Here is an 18,370-nt window from a genome sequence, read left to right on the forward strand (position 1 = left end):
TGACCCAGCAGTGGCAATTCTTATGTTCTTAGGGCAGACACTGGCTGGAAGAGAGTGAAAAGGCAATGAAAGCAGAAATCAGAGACGACAAAGGTAGAAAAAATAATTTTATTTCTATCTTGTGATTCAAATATATCAGATTTGAAATATGTATCTTGCTAGACATAATTGGGGAGTGCAAAGCCCAGGCAGTGCTTCTTTAGCTTCCAGCTGGCTTAGGGCTCTCTCTGACCAGGGGGCAGTTGCCCTAGTTCCACTCCCCTAACACCATTCCTGTCATGTGTGACTGTGGTATTCTGTTACTTGATATTTGTGTAGCATTCTGTAATAATTTGGCTTATTCAGTTTTCTTGATAGTAGAGGGGATATATGTGAAGGGGAGGGGAGACAGGGGTTTTGTTGATTTTGCCCTGTATTATTTGTATTTATAAAATGACAATTGTATAGAATATTGTTTCTTTTTATACTTTAATAAAATATGTTCAATATAAAATTATAACTATTTGAGGCTTGTGCGGATGGGATCAGATGGTTTGTGGGACCGAGCTTGCGGGGACGGGGCGGCGATGGTTTTTTTAAAAAAATTTCAGTCTTAGTAGTTTGCCGGTCCACGAAATAATTATTTTATTTCCGCCGGTCCATAGGTGTAAAAAGGTTGAAGAACACTGCTCTAGAGGACATCATAGAATTTTGATAGATGCAACGTCAGAATTTGTCCATAGTTTTCCCTACCCTTCCAGGAGGAACGGTGGCATAAACCTTGGAAGGATGGGATCTTTTTAAGGAGGACTCCACAAGCAGGGATTGATGACATAACTGTGAGTTGTGAAACCCTTTGTGATGTACAGTTTTATACCTAGAGTCCAATTTGCCTGGAACAGCTGGTATGGTATAAGGATTCTCCAGGCATCTGACAAAAGTTTGAGACAAAAGCTTGTGAAGAGGAAGCTTAAGTGACTCTGCCGGAGGTTGAGGTAGATGCATGACTTCGAGATACTCCTTAGAGTATTTGGAACCAGCATCTAATTGAAGATCCAAGTCAACAGCCATCTGACGAAGAAAAGAGGAAAAAGATAGCTGATCCGCCAATGCTTTGCCTCGAGAAGGACTCGAGGTCGTCGAAGCAGCCTGGGTCGAAGATGAAGCTTCGGCAGGAAAAAAGGCATCAAAAAAATATGGAGACTTGGATGAAGCAATCGAAACCGCTGCATCCTTGAGGTGTGGAAGTGGAGACCTCGATCGAGGAGTCGGCGGTCTAGTCGAAGTAGGAGGCTTAGTTGAAGAGGGATGTTGTTTTGAAGAAGAACTATGCCTGGAAGTATGCCTCGATGAGGGCCTCGATTGTCTGCGAGAACGGTGCTTGGAAGCAGATCTCGAAGATCGAGGAGACTTCACCTCGGAGACAGAAGCAGCCGATGCCACCAAAGAATGGATAGCACTGGAGGCTGTAAATCGAAGCTCCAGAGGCTTGGAGGAGGAACCTCAATGCACTCCCTAAGACTCTGCTCCTTGTATAGAGTGTGAGGATTCCTGCCGAGGCACTTGCAAAGATTCTGCTCCTTGCTTTACATGCTTAGATGCCAGACCTCGCAGAAACTCTGCTCCGTGCAAAGAGTGTGTAAGCTCAAACTGAGGCAAAGGAAGCGGCTCAACCTCGCGGGAGTCTGCAGAATGCCCAGGCTGGATGAGAGGAAGAAACTTCAGTCCCATATTAGTAAGGAACTGAATGAATTGCTTCTCCAACATGGTCTGGAAAGAAGCCGGCAAGGATGGATCTGCGTCTGAAACCAGACCACCTGCTTTGGCTGGAGGTTCCACCGAGGCAATGTAAATGTGCTTTGACTTGGAAGTCTTAGGCACCTTAAGCACCACCGCTGGAACTTTCTGCTATCTGACCTGAGGATACAGGGGAAGTTACAGCAGACGTCATCAAGGAGAGAGCCGCTGCAAACGATGAAGGTCTGATGAGGCTCGAGGTGGAAGCAGTAGAAGCAGGAGGAGTCTCGATCGAAGGTGAGGCCGAGGTCGCCTTCGAAGTCGAAGGATCGGAGGAGGAATCCATCCCGAAGAGCTTCTCCACCAAAAGACGACGACGTTTAAGGGCTCGAGGTTGAAGAGTAGCACAGCGCTCGCACGACTTCAGTTGATAATCCGGCCCAAGGCACTTGAGGCACCAACGGTGTGGGTCCGTAAGGGAAATCGCATACTGGCACTGGCTACACTTCTTGAAACCCGTTACAGGCTGGGACATAGAAGGAAAAACGGCCGCCGCAAAATCAAAGCCCTTGGGCTGCGGCTGAGCGGCCTGCCCCGGCAGTCGGACGGAAGATTGAAAAAAAAAATTTTTTTAACTAGAAATAAAAGAAATAAAGTAAGAACAGCGATTCGTGAAGAAAAAAAATACAAACCGCGGTTCTGAGAAGGCACGAAGTAACGAAGTTAAACGCAGAGAGTCAAAGACGGACTTCTCGGCTCCACGGAAAACTGAGAACTGAGAAGATGCGCTCTACGCTGGGCGGGAAGGCATTCGCGCATGCGCAGTGCAGTCGACTCGAAACTTCTGGTTTCTTCAAGAAAGTTTGCTTGCGAGCTTCGCATCCGGGCTCCGCTGATGACGTCACCCATATGTGAGAACAGCCTGCCTGCTTGTCCTGGGATAAATTTCCTTAGAAAACCAGGGACCAAATTATAAATAGGAGGTCAGAAAGGTGATTCAATATACACAAAAGAACTGACTCCAAAAATAGAAAAACTGTCTACAGAGAGTGATCAAATCTTATATACTCCGCTCAGAGATATGAAACTCTCAGATGGAGTACTTAAGATTTGATCACTCTATGTAGACAGTTTTTCTATTTTTTGAGTCAGTTCTTTTGTGTATGTCCTGGGATAAAGGCAGCATCTTAAACACTGCAGTGAACACCAACACATACATTGTAAAACTAAACAAGCCAGATCCCGCACAGTCAATTGATCCTGCAGTCAATGCCAATTGAAAACTATGTTCTTTTCATACACACAGAACAGAGATACACCCTTGCCCGATATGGAATAATCACAAACTAAAAATAGAAATATGTAGACAAAAGAAACCAGACTCTGTATACAATGCAACACCACAACACCACAAAAACAGTAACACATGTCTTCTAATACTGTGCAAAATATAAAGACAGTAGATGTAAATTTGAAAAAACTGATACATAACAATCACCACTTTACAAATTAACAAATAAAAATAAAACAAATAATGAGAAATAAGAAAATACCATTTTATTGGACTAATCCCCATAAGCTCGGTCCCCATCCCCGCAAACCACCTGATTCCATCCACACAAGCCTTGAATTGTTTTATATTGAACTTATTATATTAAAGTATAAAAAGAAACAATATTCTGTACAACTGTCAATTTATAAATCAGCGTCTTCTCCCCACTCTTTCTTCCCCATTTCCCTTCAGTGTCCTCAGCCCACTCTCTCTCCACTTTCCTTCAGCGCACGCACATAAAAACAAGCAAGTAATTTTATATCATTTTCATTCTATTCATTCATAGGAATTAAAGTCTAAATAATGTCAGTCACATAACAAAACATGATTTTACAAAAATAATTCCCTGCACAGTCAAGCCTGCAAAGATTACTAGATGTCTTTCAGCAGCTCCCCTCCCTCCCTCCCCCTTACCTTTGTGGCCAAGTCAAAATGATCTACCAACAATATAATTTTAAAAACACAAAGCACACTGTACGCAGAGAAAATGTTAATTATCATTTATATTCCGTAGGTTTTCAAAGAGGTCAAGGCAGATGACTTTATGCAGTGTTACCTCAGTAACAACTATACAAAATAGATAAATATACCCCCTCCCTTTTTACTAAACTGCGTTAGTGGTTTTTTAAGCGCAGGGAGCTGCGCTGAATGCCCCACGCTGCTCTCGACGCTCATAGGCTCCCTGCACAAAAAAACGCTATTGCGGTTTAGTAAAAGGGGGCCATAGTGCAAAATATAGACAGCATATATAAATTCTCAAAGCCGACACATTTTGATCACTAAATTGAAAATAAAATCATTTTTCCTACCTTTGTTTGGTAATTTCATCAGTCTCTGGTTGCACTTTATTCTTCTGACTGTGCATCCAATATTTCTTCCCTTCTTTCAGCCTCCTGTATGTTTCCTCTCCTCCAGACCTCTTCCCTCCCCCAACGTTTTCTTTGTTTCATCCTGCCCCCTTTTCTTTCTCTCTCTATGCCCCCTTTCTTTCTGTGTCTGCCTTTCTCTCTCTCTGTGCACCATTTCTTTCTTTCACCCTGCCCCCTTCTTTCTTTCTTTCTCTCTCCATGCCCCCTTTCTTTCTCTATGTCTGTCTTTCTCTCTCTCCATGCACCATTTTTTTTTTTCTTTCTTTGTTTCACCCTGCCCCTTTCTTTCTTTCTCCCTGCCCTCCCTCATACCACCACCATTGGGAAACATACTGCTGCCACTGCTGCAGGGGAAAAGCTGCCACTGCAGCCATCGGGAACAGGCCGGCGCCGAGTTCTCCCTCCCTGCTTTTCTTCCCCGTGGGGCTGACCAACTCTTGCCGCACGATGTCAATTCTAACGTCGGAGTGGATGTTCCGGGCCAGCCAGGCAGGTAAGGCTAGACTCAAATAGGGCACTGGTCTTTGACCTAAGGGCCACCACATGGGCGGACTGTTGGGCATGATGGATCACTGGTCTGACCCAGCAGCAGCAAATCTTATGTTCTTAAATGCTGGATAACAAAATGGAAATTTGAGAGGTAGGGAACAAGAGATATGCTGGTTGCTGGGGGGGAATTGACACTGAACAAAGGAATTTAGAGTGAAGTGATGAGTGAGTTTGGGATCAGAGCTGAGGGTACGGTTTGTGAAAAGCTTGTACTTCTTTAATATAAAAAAGTAGCTCTGCTGGTCACAAATGTCAGAATTTCAAAGAAACACTTAAGATCCTGGGAATACAACTAGACAGAAACTGCACAATGCAGACTCAAATCCACAAAATCATCCAAAGAGCATTCTTCACAATACGTAACCTAAGAAAAATAAGAAAATACTTCAACAAAGATCAATACAAGATATTAGTACAATCCCTAGTACTAAGTATAGTAGATTACTGCAACAGCCTCTACCTATCATGCCCAAACTACATGATAAAACAACTACAAACTGTCCAGAACACGGCCCTCAGACTCATCTACTCCCTCGGCAAATATGATCACATCACCAATGAATACCTAGACTCACACTGGCTACCAATAAAAGCAAGATCCCAGTTCAAATTCTACTGTCTACTATACAAAGTAACACACGGAACAGCACCCAGCTACCTAAACAACAGACTATACCGTAACCTCTCACACAGATCAAGGAGAACTCAGAACCTATTCATTTACCCCCCTCTCAACGGTACACGATGCAAGAAACTGTACGACAGCCTCTTGGCGACACAGGCAGCAAAAATTGACACTACCATCTCCAATCTACTGATCAAATCAACAGACATTAAAATATTCTGAAAATAAATCAAAACTCATCTCTTCAAAAAACACTTCCCATCATCATAACCTCACTACAGCACTAGAAAATACTCTCATGAACATCACCAACACCACCACAGCAACACCTCAACATTGTACAACCCACAACTATATCCCAACTGTATAATTTCTATTCATCACAATAACCTATTATAAATCTACTCTTTGTTTTTCTATTCTCCTGGAAATATTCCAGACTAATAATTGTAACATGATACATTCTTGACTCTATGTACTGTAATACTCCTGGAAATGTTCCAGTCTTCTAACCTGTAATCCGCTTAGAACCGCAAGGCACAAGCAGAATAGAAATCACTAATGTAATGTAATGTAAAAGGAAAAATGCCAAGTGGCTGGGGAGCACCACACATCAATACCCGTCTTTCCCAATTGTGGTTCACTCAAATTCATTTTCCCTACTTATCCTTTATCCAAAACAGAAGGGCTGGATATACCCTGATCCACAGTCCTCACTTCCATCAGAAGGGCAAGATCTTGTCAGACCCAGCACTAGCACCAGAAGGCTGAGTTCTGCTATATCTAGGCTCAATTATCACCAGAGTTCATAATAATAGTTTATTTTCTTGTATACTGCCCCACCAACAGTTCTAGGCGGTTCACAACAGAGAAACTGAGAAATTTCAGTTAAAAAAATACAATATAAAAAACTCACAACTATTATAAGTTCAGCATCAATTAAGTACATCAGTTAAAAAAAAAAACACATTAAAATACATAGCCTAATAAAAAACTCCATCTTAAATAAGTAGTTTTAAATCAACATTCTTGTTTATCAAATAGGTAAGTTTTTAGTAATTTCCTAAATATAATAACAGGATTGGGCAATTAATGGTCTCATCCAGGAATTCATCTTCCCTGCCTGATATTCCAGTCCTGTCTAAGAAAGTCTTATAGTGACAGCCCCCCCACCCCCACCCCGATGGACCACCAGTCTGACCCAGCAGCGGCAATTCTTATGTTCTTAAGTAGTGGTGTCCAGCACGGTCTCCTGCTGCACGGCTGCCCCTTTGCAGAAAATGGTAAAACCAGAGGACATAATTTGAGGTTGAGGGGTGGTAGATTCAGGGGCAATGTTAGGAAATTCTACTTTACGGAGAGAGTGGTGGATGCCTGGAATGCGCTCCCGAGAGAGGTGGTGGAGAGTAAAACTGTGACTGAGTTCAAAGAAGCGTGGGATGAACACAGAAGATTTAGAATCAGAAAATAATATTAAATATTGAACTAAGGCCAGTTACTGGGCAGACTTGCACGGTCTGTGTCTGTGTATGGCCGTTTGGTGGAGGATGGGCAGGGGAGGGCTTCAATGGCTGGGGAGGGTGTAGATGGGCTGGAGTAAGTCTTAACAGAGATTTCGGCAGTTGGAACCCAAGCATAGTATCGGGTAAAGCTTTGGATTCTTGCCCAGAAATAGCTAAGAAGAAAAAAAAAAAAAAAAAAAAATTTAAATTGAATCAGGTTGGGCAGACTGGATGGACCATTCGGGTCTTTATCTGCCGTCATCTACTATGTTACTATGTTACTTTACGCTTCCTGCCTGGTCCCATGCCGCTCAGTAACTGGCTGCAGCCAATCACAGAGCAGCGCGGGACCAGGTATGAAGCGCAAAGGTTGCGCTCCTGCGTTGCTCTGCAGAGAAAGGCAGCCATACAACAGGAGACCGTGCTGGACCACCACTACTTAAAAAAGGTACCGGGGGGGGGGGAAGGGGGACGGCTTGGGGCTTCCCAGCACCAGACCACCAGACGCACCTATGTGTAGAGGGGGGAAAAATTCTGTACCAAATTTTTTTTTGGGGGGGGGGTTTCCTCCTCTACAGGTGGGTGCGTCTTATGGTCCAAAAAAATACAGTAACCTCAGGCATCCGGTAAAGAAGTGCAATAGACTTTTGCCTGCGGTCATACCAGCTGCATCATGGTTTTGCTTTTCGGGTGGCTTTGAGGTATGGATTCAAGTGGTTGAGCATCACCTCATCATCAAAAATCCTTCCTTAGAATTTAAATTGAAAAAAACCTGTGTGCTGTATTTGAGGACAAAAATGATAGAAGAAAAAATAGCAACTTATCCTTCTGCTGCCAGCGTTCCACAAATCTGCTGCCTCAGGGTGTGACACGACTGCGTCTCCTGCGTCCCACTCTTGAGGCAGCAGATTTGTGGAACGCTGGCAGCAGAAGGATAAGTTGCTATTTTTTCTTCTATCATTTATGTCCTCACCAAATACAGCACACAGGTTTTTTTCAATTTAAATTCTAAGGAAGGATTTTTGATGATGAGGTGACGCTCAACCACTTGAATCCATACCACTTTTTAGTGGAGGTGGGAGGACCCTTTGCCTGAGGCTTTTTCCTTCAGTTTGGATGAATTGCATAGCTTGAGCTGTTTTGACATTCAGTGAAAGGGTTACTGGGGCTTTTCTCCAGAGGAGTCATCAGACGTTTTGAGCTAATGTCCCAACGGCTCAGAGCCTAAAAAGGGTCACCACGTTGATTTCCAAGAGCTGGGATGGATGTGAGGTGATTCCGCCAGCGCTTCCCTCCCAACGCAGAAAAAGGCGCGCGGCTAACAAAACAAAGCAAAGCCGCGAGGCGGGACTTACTGGCCGTTAGGCTTATCTCCTCCTCCTCATGCCCTCGAGACCGTTTTTTCTTGGCGCCCATTTGCCAGCCACGTCGAACTCAAACCACCCCCGACTTCCCGCCACCGCCGCTTCGCAGAAGTGTGAGAGAGGAACAGGAAGTGACGTCGTCAGTCGCCGAGCTAGCCCCGCCCCCACTGTCTTGCTCTCGAGACAATACTAGTGGGTTGTGCGCCGAATCCAAGGTGGGCGGCTGTTATTGCTCTTCACCTCAAGTGGACTTGATGGCTCAGGAGTAGGTACGAGACCCATTAGATGACAGGCTGAGAGGAGTCTGTTCTCTTGACAGATGCTTAAGGCCAGGTACAGTAGATCATTTTCCTTTTGCTTCCCATTTAAGCTCATAGTAACATAGTAGATGACAGCAGATAAAGACCCGAATGGTCCATCCAGTCTGCCCAACCTGATTCAATTTAAATTTTTTTTATATTTTTTTATTAATTTTTCTTCTTAGCTATTTCTGGGCAAGAATCCAAAGCTTTACCCAGTACTGTGCTTGGGTTCCAACTGCCAAAATCTCTGTTAAGACTTACTCCAGCCCATCTACACCCTCCCAGCCATTGAAGCCCTCCCCTGCCCATCCTCCACCAAACGGCCATATACAGACACAGACCGTGCAAATCTGCCCAGTAACTGGCCTAGTTCAATATTTAGTATTATTTTCTGATTCTAAATCTTCTGTGTTCATCCCACGCTTCTTTGAACTCAGTCACAGTTTTACTGCTCATAAACACCCTCCTCCGTGAACGGCGCAGAATCTACTCCATTTTCTCGTGTAACTTTGCCGGACAATCTCGGTCCTTCTCCAGGATTTTCTTCTGTGAACACAGAACAGAAGTATTTGTTTAGCACATTTGCTTTCTCCTCATCACTCTCCACATATTTGTTCCTAGCATCTTTTAGCCTAGCAATTCCATTTTTTATCTTCCTCCTTTCACTAATATATCTGAAAAAAAATTTTATCTCCCTTTTTTACATTTTCAGCCATTTGTTCTTCCGCCTGTGCCTTCGCCAAACGTATCTCTCTCTTAGCTTCTTTCAGTTTCACCCTGTAGTCCTTTCTGCTCTCCTCTTCTTGGTTTTTTTTATATTTCATGAACGCCAACTCTTTCGCCTTTATTTTCTCAGCCACTAGGTTGGAGAACCATATCGGCTTCTTTTTTCTCTTGTTTTTATTGATTTTCTTCACATAAAGGTCCGTAGCCATTTTTATCGCTCCTTTCAGCTTAGACCACTGTCTTTCCACTTCTCTTATGTCCTCCCATCCTAACAGCTCTTTCTTCAGGTACTTTCCCATTGCATTAAAGTCCGTACGTTTGAAATCTAGGACTTTAAGTATCGTGCGGCCGCTCTCCACTTTAGCCGTTATATCAAACCAAACCGTTTGATGATCGCTACTACCCAGGTGAGCACCCACTCGAACATTAGAGATACTCTCTCCATTTGTGAGGACCAGATCCAATATCGCTTTTTCCCTTGTGGGTTCCGTCACCATTTGTCTGAGCAGAGCCTCTTGAAAGGCATCCACAATCTCCCTACTTCTTTCCGATTCCGCAGACGGAACATTCCAGTCCGCATCCGGCAGGTTGAAATCTCCCAACAGCAGAACCTCCTCTTTCCTTCCAAACTTTTGGATATCCACAATCAGATCCTTATCAATTTGCTGCGATTGAGTCGGAGGTCTGTAGACTACACCCACGTAGATAGAAGTTCCATCTTCCATACTTGAGGCAATGAAGAATTAAGGGCTAGATTCACGAACCTGCCCAATTTGGACCGACCAATGGATTTTCCAAAGTTGAATATGCAGATGGGGGCGGTCGGAGGAACGCTCTTGTGCGATCCCCACGCATGCCCGTCTGAGCCATGACTTTTTTAAACTTTTAACTTTTTATTAGTTTTTAGCCCAGCGAGCCCTTGATTTAATCCGCTTTAAACCCGTGGGTTAAAAGCACAGGCTCCCAGGGCGGGGAAAGGCAGAAGAGATTCGGAGCGGCAGGCAGGAGAAAACCGGGGCGGTGATGCAGCAATTTGGGGCACAGAAGGCAGGAGAGATTCAGGGAGAGCAGGGCGGCGAATCGGGGTGGCACACAAGAGACATTCAGGGGAGAACAGGGTGGCGATTTGGGGCAGCAGGCAGGAGAAATTTGGGGCAGCAGAGAGCAGGGCAGCAATGGAGCTGGAGAGTCGGAAAGGACATTTGCGACTACAGCAGTCGCTTCTAGGGTTGATCGGCCAGCCCAGTCGGTTTGCAAGATTTCATTAGTGAATCAGGTCCCTGCCTACTTTGCATGCCATTCCCCTCATTTGCATGTGCGGATCGGAAGTGGATCGTAGGAGAGGTTAGTGAATCGAGTCGGAGGGGAATCGGGTCGCAAACCAATCGGTTTGCTTAGTACATCTAGCCCAAAGTAGCAGCTTTTGAAAAGCTGTCCAGATGCGTGGACATGTCTTTGAAAAACTGGATGTCTACTAACCCTAGTCTCACTAATCACCTGAAGAAAGCCATTATCACCTCCTTACAGGTTATTTAGTTCTTTTCTATACCATTCTGCCATGGGAGCTCAGAATGGTTTATATGAATCTATTGTGATACTCAATCCTTTTTCCCTGTCTGTCCTGGTGGCCTCACAATCTATCTAATGTACCTGGGACTATGGGATTAAGTGACTTGCCCAGGTTCACAACATATACCTTCAAACTTGTCCTGTTCCTCTCTGTGTTCCTCAACCAAACACATTTAAAATAATCTATATATTGCATACTAAACTCCCTAAAGGAGCCATGCTTACTCACAATGGCTTGTAGTTTAGAGCAAATGAATGTCTCTGATGCACAATCTTGAGCTCATTGTGACATCATCAAGATGCACCTAGATGGCAGATTGTCACAAAATATAGGAATCTGTGTTGGGATTTGAACTCATGAACTTTAGAATATGGAAACAGTGCTTTTACCTACTAAGCCATAGATGAAGATCCTAGCCATCTCAGGATAAGAAAACATTTCCCAGGAAAGGACAGGATGTTAAATGATAAAGACCTGAATCCACACTCTTGTGAGACCCAAAAAGAAGGTGTTTTGGTTATGAAGGAGGGTTGTGTGGATTTGAGGCCATGAACTTTAGCAGATCAATTAAGTGCCTTTAGACATAAAGCCACAGGTGCTCTTGTCTAGGGTTAGGGAACTTTCATTACTGCATCTAAATGGGCCCTGGCCTTCCTTTTGCAAATAAGCACAAGGTCAGAGAAATGTTTAACATTTTTATTGTACAATGTAATGCTATTACTTCCTAGACACTCAAATCTAGAATCATTGCATAATCCAGGAAAGCAACATGCAAGTGTAACATAAGGCAACTGCAGCTCTTTTCCGAAGCAGAGACACCGACACGCATTTATGCATTATTCGTAGCGTATTACAAGTACACAATTGTCCCCTGAGGAAGGCGACGGAATCACTGAAACTTGGATCCTAGTCAGGACTTTGTATGTTTTATCATTTCATTGAACTCTGGTAGAAACTGTCAATAAAGCATCTATAATAATAAAATGCTAGCCGCACTTGCGCACTCTCGCCGCGTGTTCCCTGAGATCTGATCTGTCGGACTGTGCTAGCGAGAGTGCGCATGCGCGTACTACGTCACCAGCAGACGATCGCCTCCACAAGCCTGCTCCCAGCCAGCCGACGATCGCCTCCACAAGCTGGGACTGGGGCACAAAGCGCGCCTCCTGCCCCCCCTCTCTGGGACGAACCAAGAAATGGAGCCGGGCCGCCCTCCACAACAAACCAGAGGAGTCCGAGTCCTTTGTCGCACCCCCTTCCCTTCCCGCAGACCCGACTACGAAGCTGGCAATTCAAGCAGCGTGTGCAGCAGTCTTCACACGCTGCTTCGGGCCCTTCTACTGCCCTGATTTGCTCTGCCGCGTCTCTGATGATGTCATCAGGGACGTGCCAGAGTAAATCAGGGCAGTAGAAGGGGGCTGGATAGCCAGCGAATTTCAGAATACAAATGGTGAAAAAGTCACTGAACAGTCAGTGAATACAGAATACAATTAGTGAGAATACGCAGTATCAACATGTTGAGTAATAGTTTTTTAAAAAGAGGGGGAGTTATCTGACTAGGAAATAAATCTATTGAACAGAGCGGTCTTAATTTCTTTCCGTAAAGCACCGTAGGACGACCTGGCTCTATTGATGAAATTGCCTAGCCAGGTTTGCTGTCTACCAGCTTGAAACTTAAAAGTTCTGTCCAGAAAGGTCCTGGATTTGCAATCAGTGATCTTCGGATAGGCAAAGAGGTTGCGATTTCTGGTTGTCCTTGTGGGGGTGTATAGTTCGAAGTGAGGTAAGAGATAGGTGGGGGCCATTCCCCACACCAGTTTATAGCAGAAGCAAGAGAACTTGAATAAAATTCATGCCTCTATTGGCAACCAGTGTAGCAGTTTGTAGTAGGGACTAATGTGATCGCTTTTCTTTAGTCCGAATATTAAGCGGACGGCCGTGTTTTGCACTATTCTTAATTTTCTCACAGCTTTTTTTAGGTATACCCACATAAATGATGTTGCAGTAGTCTAGGGTGGATAGAGTCAATGATTGTACTAGTAGTCTGAAAGATAGAGGGTCAAAATATTTTTTGATGGTTTTTAATTTCCAAAGTGTGGAGAAGCACTTTTTTGTCACCGAGTTTGTGTGTTCAATTAAGGTCAAGTGGGTGTCTAATAATAATAATAATAACTTTATTTTTCTATACCGCCATAGTCAGGCGACTTCTAGGCGGTTTACATTGTAAGAAGGCTGGACATTCAGCGAATAACAAAAGGTCTTAATACAGTACAATAAGTCAACTTACAATACCGTACCATGAGTCTAAATACAATACAATACAATACATTACAATGAGTCTAAATACAATACAATACAATGAGTCTAAGTACAATACCATACAATGGGTCTAAATACAAACAATAATCTAAGAGGGAAACTTACGTATTAATTGGAGTTCTATGGTTAGTGAGTACCTGAATACTTTAGTACTTACATGTTGATTGGGGTTCTATGGGTAGAGAATACCTGAATACATGAGAGGAGCTTCTTGAGAGGAAGAAAAAGGCGTTTACAGGGGGGAAGTCCTAGTGAGTGAGGGGACAGTTTTAGTCAATGAATTTGGCAAACAGGGCGGTTTTAATCGATTTTCGGAATGCACTATATGTCAGATTGGGTTCGTTTATGTAGTTTTTCAGCCAAACTTGCTGTCTGTTCGCTTGGAACTTAAAGGTTCTGTCCAGGAATGATTTGTACCTGCAGCCTGTAATCTTTGGGTATGCAAAGATGTTTTTGTTTCTGGTTGTTCGAGTGGGGTTGTGTAGGGTGAAGTGAGATTGTAGGTAAGAAGATGCTAGTCCCCAGGCTTGTCTGAAACAGGTGCAGGCAAATTTGAATAATATTTGCGCTTCTATTGGTAGCCAGTGCAGCTTTTTATAGTAGGGGCTGATGTGGTCTTTTTTTCTTAGTCTGAAAATTAGGCGCACGGCGGTGTTTTGTATTAGTCTCAGTTTTTTTTAGTGTTTTTTGTGGGATACCCAGGTAGATGATGTTGCAGTAGTCAAGAATGGATAGGATCAGCGCCTGTACCAGCAACCTGAATGATGTTGGGTCGAAGTATTTTTTTATGGTCCTTAGTTTCCATAGTGTGAAAAAACATTTTTTCACTAGTGAGTTTGTGTGGTCAGTCATAGTTAGGTGTGTGTCTAGGGTGATACCGAGTATTTTTATGTTTTTGGATATTGGGTATTCGTGATTGTTTATTTTTATTGATGTTCTCGTAATTTTGTCGTTAGGACTCGCCAAAAAGACTTTTGTTTTCTCTGCGTTTAGTTTCAGTTTGAAATTGGTGGTCCATTTATCGATTTCGGTCATTATGTTTGAGAGGTTGTCTACAATTTCTTTTGTGATGTCATTTAAGGGGATTAGAATGGATATGTCGTCTGCGTAAATGTAGTGTATTAAGTTTAGTTTTTTTTAGGAGGTGACCTAAGGAGGTGATATAGATATTGAAAAGGGTGGGCGATAGTGGGGAGCCTTGAGGCACGCCTGACGGGTTTTTCCATGGTTTGGAGTAGTTTCCATTGCTGATTACTCGGTAGGATCTGTTTGTTAGGAATTCTTGGAACCATTTCTTTGCCTTTCCAGAAATTCCCATTATTTCAAGGCACAGTAGCATGATTTCATGGTCTACCAGGTCGAACGCGCTGCTGAGGTCTAATTGAAGGATCAGTGCGCTTTTGCCTTTACTAAAGAGATCATAGAGGTGGTTCAGTAAGGAGGCTAAGACAGTTTCTGTGTTGTATCCTTTCCTGAATCCTGATTGGTGTTCACTAAGGATGTTAAATTTGTCCAGGTAGTTTACTAGTTGAAGGTTGACCAATCCTTCCTGTAGCTTTGTGAAAAGGGGAATGCTTGCTATGGGTCTGAAATTGGATGTCAGTGCTGAAGAGGTTTTCTGATCTTTAGGGATTGGAGTGATTAGTATGTGTCCCATTTTTTTGTTTAATATTCCGCTTGTAAGGGCAGTTGTTAGCCATGCGAATAATTCCTTTTTAAATTCTGGAGGGGCAACTGTCATGATTTTTGGGGGACATGCGTCAAGTATACAGTTAGATTTGGTGTACTTGTTGAATAAATTTAGGAACTGATGCCAGTTTGGGTATTCGAAGTGGTCCCATATCATATCTACTCTGGTGTCTTGGTTGTGGAGTTCGAGGTATTGAAGAACATTTGTTGTGGGTAGAGTTGCTCTTAGTTCAGCGATTTTATTTTGAAAGAAGTTGGCTAGGGTTTGTGCCGATGGAGTGGGCTCGTTGTCCTTTTTCAGTATTTGTGTTGTATCTGTTATTGTTTTTACTAGTTTGAACAATTCTTTGCTGTTTATTTTTGAAGTACCAATTTTTTTTGCATAATGCTTATTGCGTTTTTCTTTGATCAGATTTTTGTATATTTTCATTTTTTGTTTCCAGCTTGTCTTGTCTGACTCATTGTTTGTTTTTTGCCAGATTCTCTCCAATTTTCTTAGTTCCTGTTTGGTGGTTAGTAGTTCACAGTCAAACCATTCATTTGGTGGTCTATTTTTCTTTTTGTATGTTTTATATGGCGCTATTTGGTCTAGGAGTTCTTTGCTGTAAGTTTCCCATCTTGTGGGGAAGTCCTGAATTTCATTGGTTATGGGCTGTAACTCGTAGTGGGTCCAGAATTCGGTTGGGTTAATAATGCCGCGGCTGGTTATTGTGTTCGTGTTGACGTTTTTGTGTTTTTGTTGTGTATTCTGTTTTAGCCAGTGTAGATTGAACTTGCCAATGTAGTGGTCTGACCAGATACATTTTTCCCAGAGTCCTGGGTAATATTGTATTTTGGGGGTCTATTGTTTCTTTGTGGGAGAAGGTGATTAAGTCTAGTTTGTGTCCTTTTTCATGGGTTATTTCTGCGTCTGGGTTAGGAAAGTCCAGTGACATTAGGAAGTTGGCGATTTCAGTTATTTCTGGTTTTGTCTTTTGTTCTAGGTGAGTGTTTATGTCTCCCAGAAGCAGGTTGTATGATCCTTTTAGGGTAGATAAGGTAAGGAATTCGGCGAATTCCTCTTTTGCGTTTGACCATTTTTTGGGTGGGATATAGAATAAAGTTGTGATTAGTGATTCTTCTAACTGTGCGTTAGTGATTTTGCAAGTTAGTATTTCAAGGTTTTCTGAAGATTTGGAGTCGGTCTTGATGTAGTCGAAGTGTTCTTTTAGGATGATCGCTAGTCCTCCTCCTTTTTTCCAGTTTCTTGATAGTGGGATAATTTTGTAACCCTGAGGTAGGATTTCTTTCATTATGGTGTCAGTGTCAGAGATCATCCATGTTTCTGTCAGAAACAGGAGGTCAGGTTTTGTTTGTAGTATCCAGTCATTTATTATGTGGGCTTTGTTTCTCATGGAGCGGATATTTAGGTAGTATCCCTTAATGTTTTCGTAACTGTTTGCTGTAGGGATTTCGGTGTATATTAGCTTTTTTATGTTTCTGTTGCAGTTCTTGTTCCTGTGTGGTTTGCGGTGTTTGCAGGTGGTGTTTAATACTGTGATTTGCTGCAGATCTTGTTTTGGCTGGTTTTGTAGGAGTTGGAGGGGGTTGGAGGGCTTAGTTAGTTCAACTGTTCTGAGCCAGGAGATGGGGTAGGTGTGCATAGGTTGGGGGGGTTGTCTTCATTGCCCCAGCATTTAGAGCATAGGAGGTATAGTATCCCTAATAGTAGATACTGTTTATTGTATGTTGCCATGTTGTGAGATGAGATGTGCGGTTCGGGTTGGGAGAAGAGGGGATTATTGCCTGACTGGGTGTGGCAGATAGGGACAGTCAGCGATCAAAAGAAATGGGTAGAGGTAAAGACAAACTGGTTGAGTAGTCAGTGTAGGTTGAGTGTAAGGGACTGAGTTGAGTTGCGAGAGCAGGTTAAACATGGGGAGAACTTACAGTGTGAAAGTAGAGAAAGATTATATCTGGGTAGAAGGATAATCGTATGGTCTAGTGGTAACAGGTTAAGTATAAGAAGAAAGACAGCTGAGACTGGTTGTGCAAGTAGTACCAGGTCATGTAGGAATAGACAGTAATTGGTCATGCAGTAATTGGTCATTAACCGGACAAGTCATGTAATAACAGGTTGTACATGCGGTCGCAGACTTTTCATGCGGTAGTGGTTACATGCAGTAGTAGGTTACATGCAATATACAGTTACATATTATATCTATTATACATGCGGTAGCAGGTTGTACATGCTGGCTATACGTACTGGAAATGCAATATGCGATTGTACGTGTAGTCTTAACATGCAGATTCTAACTGTAAGGAGTACTTATCGTTTGTTCTGGAGTTGGGCTTTTCGCGTTGGTGCTTCGCGACGGTGCGTGCAAAGGTGGGGCCGGCAGGCTGCTGCACTCTTTTAAATGTTCCCTTTCAGTCAGGGAGAGGGGCGGAGCAGGGCTCCCACGCTGCCTCTCTTCGGGAACGAGCTGGTCACGCTGACTCCTGCTGGTGGCCTGAAAGGGGGCCCCGGCAGGCTGCTGCCCTCTTTTAAATGTTCCCTTTCGGTCAGGGAGAGGGGCGGAGCAGGGCTCCCACGCTGCCTCTCTTCGGGAACGAGCTGGTCACGCTGACTCCTGCTGGTGGCCTGAAAGGGGGCCCGGCAGGCTGCTGCACTCTTTTAAATGTTCCCTTTCGGTCAGGGAGAGGGGCAGAGCAGGGCTCCCACGCTGCCTCTCTTCGGGAAAAAGCTGGTCACGCTGACTCCTGCTGGTGGCCTGAAAAGGGCCCGGCTGGCTACTGTGCTCTTTTAAATGTTCCCTTTCGGTCAGGGAGAGGGGCGGAGCAGGGCTCCCACGCTGCCTCTCTTCGGGAACGAGCTGGTCACGCTGACTCCTGCTGGTGGCCTGAAAGGGGGCCCGGCAGGCTGCTGCACTCTTTTAAATGTTCCCTTTCGGTCAGGGAGAGGGGCGGAGCAGGGCTCCCACGCTGCCTCTCTTCGGCAACGAGCTGGTCACGCTGACTCCTGCTGGTGGCCTGAAAGGGGGCCCGGAAGGCTGCTGCACTCTTTTAAATGTTCCCTTTCGGTCAGGGAGAGGGGCGGAGCAGGGCTCCCACGCTGCCTTTCTTCGGGAACGAGCTGGTCACGCTGACTCCTGCTGGTGGCCTGAAAAGGGCCCGGTTGGCTACTGTGCTCTTTTAAATGTTCCCTTTCGGTCAGGGAGAGGGGCGGAGCAGGGCTCCCACGCTGCCTCTCTTCGGGAACGAGCTGGTCACGCTGACTCCTGCTGGTGGCCTGAAAGGGGGCCCGGCAGGCTGCTGCACTCTTTTAAATGTTCCCTTTCGGTCAGGGAGAGGGGCAGAGCAGGGCTCCCACGCTGCCTCTCTTCGGGAACGAGCTGGTCACGCTGACTCCTGCTGGTGACTCTAAGGTGACTCCTAATATTTTTATAGTTTTTGATATTGGGTGATCGTCACAATTTAGGTGTGTTGATGTTATGGTGATTTTGTTCTTTGGGCTTGCCAAGATAATTTTTGTCTTTTCTGTGTTTAGTTTCAATTTAAAATTGATAGTCCATTGTTCAATTTCAGACATGATATGGGAAATGTGCTTA

At 44.1% G+C, this 18,370-nt stretch overlaps 2 protein-coding genes across 6 annotated transcripts in view; one reads left to right on the top strand and one right to left on the bottom strand.

Moving 5' to 3' along the window:
- FANCD2 (FA complementation group D2) overlaps nucleotides 1-8,359 on the bottom strand; it is a 319,297-nt gene extending 310,938 nt beyond the window's left edge. For all 4 annotated transcript variants that reach the window (XR_004537318.1, XM_033925761.1, XM_033925762.1 and 1 more), the window contains exon 1: nucleotides 8,169-8,359. Coding sequence is in view for 3 of the 4 variants with exons in the window: in XM_033925761.1 (XP_033781652.1) it covers nucleotides 8,169-8,229 (61 nt within the window). In the remaining variant the exon portion in view is untranslated. The remainder of the gene's footprint in view (nucleotides 1-8,168) is intronic.
- Nucleotides 8,336-18,370, top strand: part of EMC3 (ER membrane protein complex subunit 3) — a 62,036-nt gene continuing 52,001 nt past the window's right edge. The window contains exon 1 of one of the 2 annotated variants that reach the window (XM_033925765.1): nucleotides 8,336-8,446. The gene's annotated coding sequence lies outside the window, so the exon portion shown is untranslated. Of the gene's footprint in view, nucleotides 8,511-18,370 lie in introns of both variants that reach the window. The other variant, XM_033925764.1, reaches the window with a different exon arrangement.

The sequence above is a fragment of the Geotrypetes seraphini genome, chromosome 17 (assembly GCF_902459505.1).
Source record: "Geotrypetes seraphini chromosome 17, aGeoSer1.1, whole genome shotgun sequence".
Lineage (NCBI taxonomy): Eukaryota > Metazoa > Chordata > Amphibia > Gymnophiona > Dermophiidae > Geotrypetes > Geotrypetes seraphini.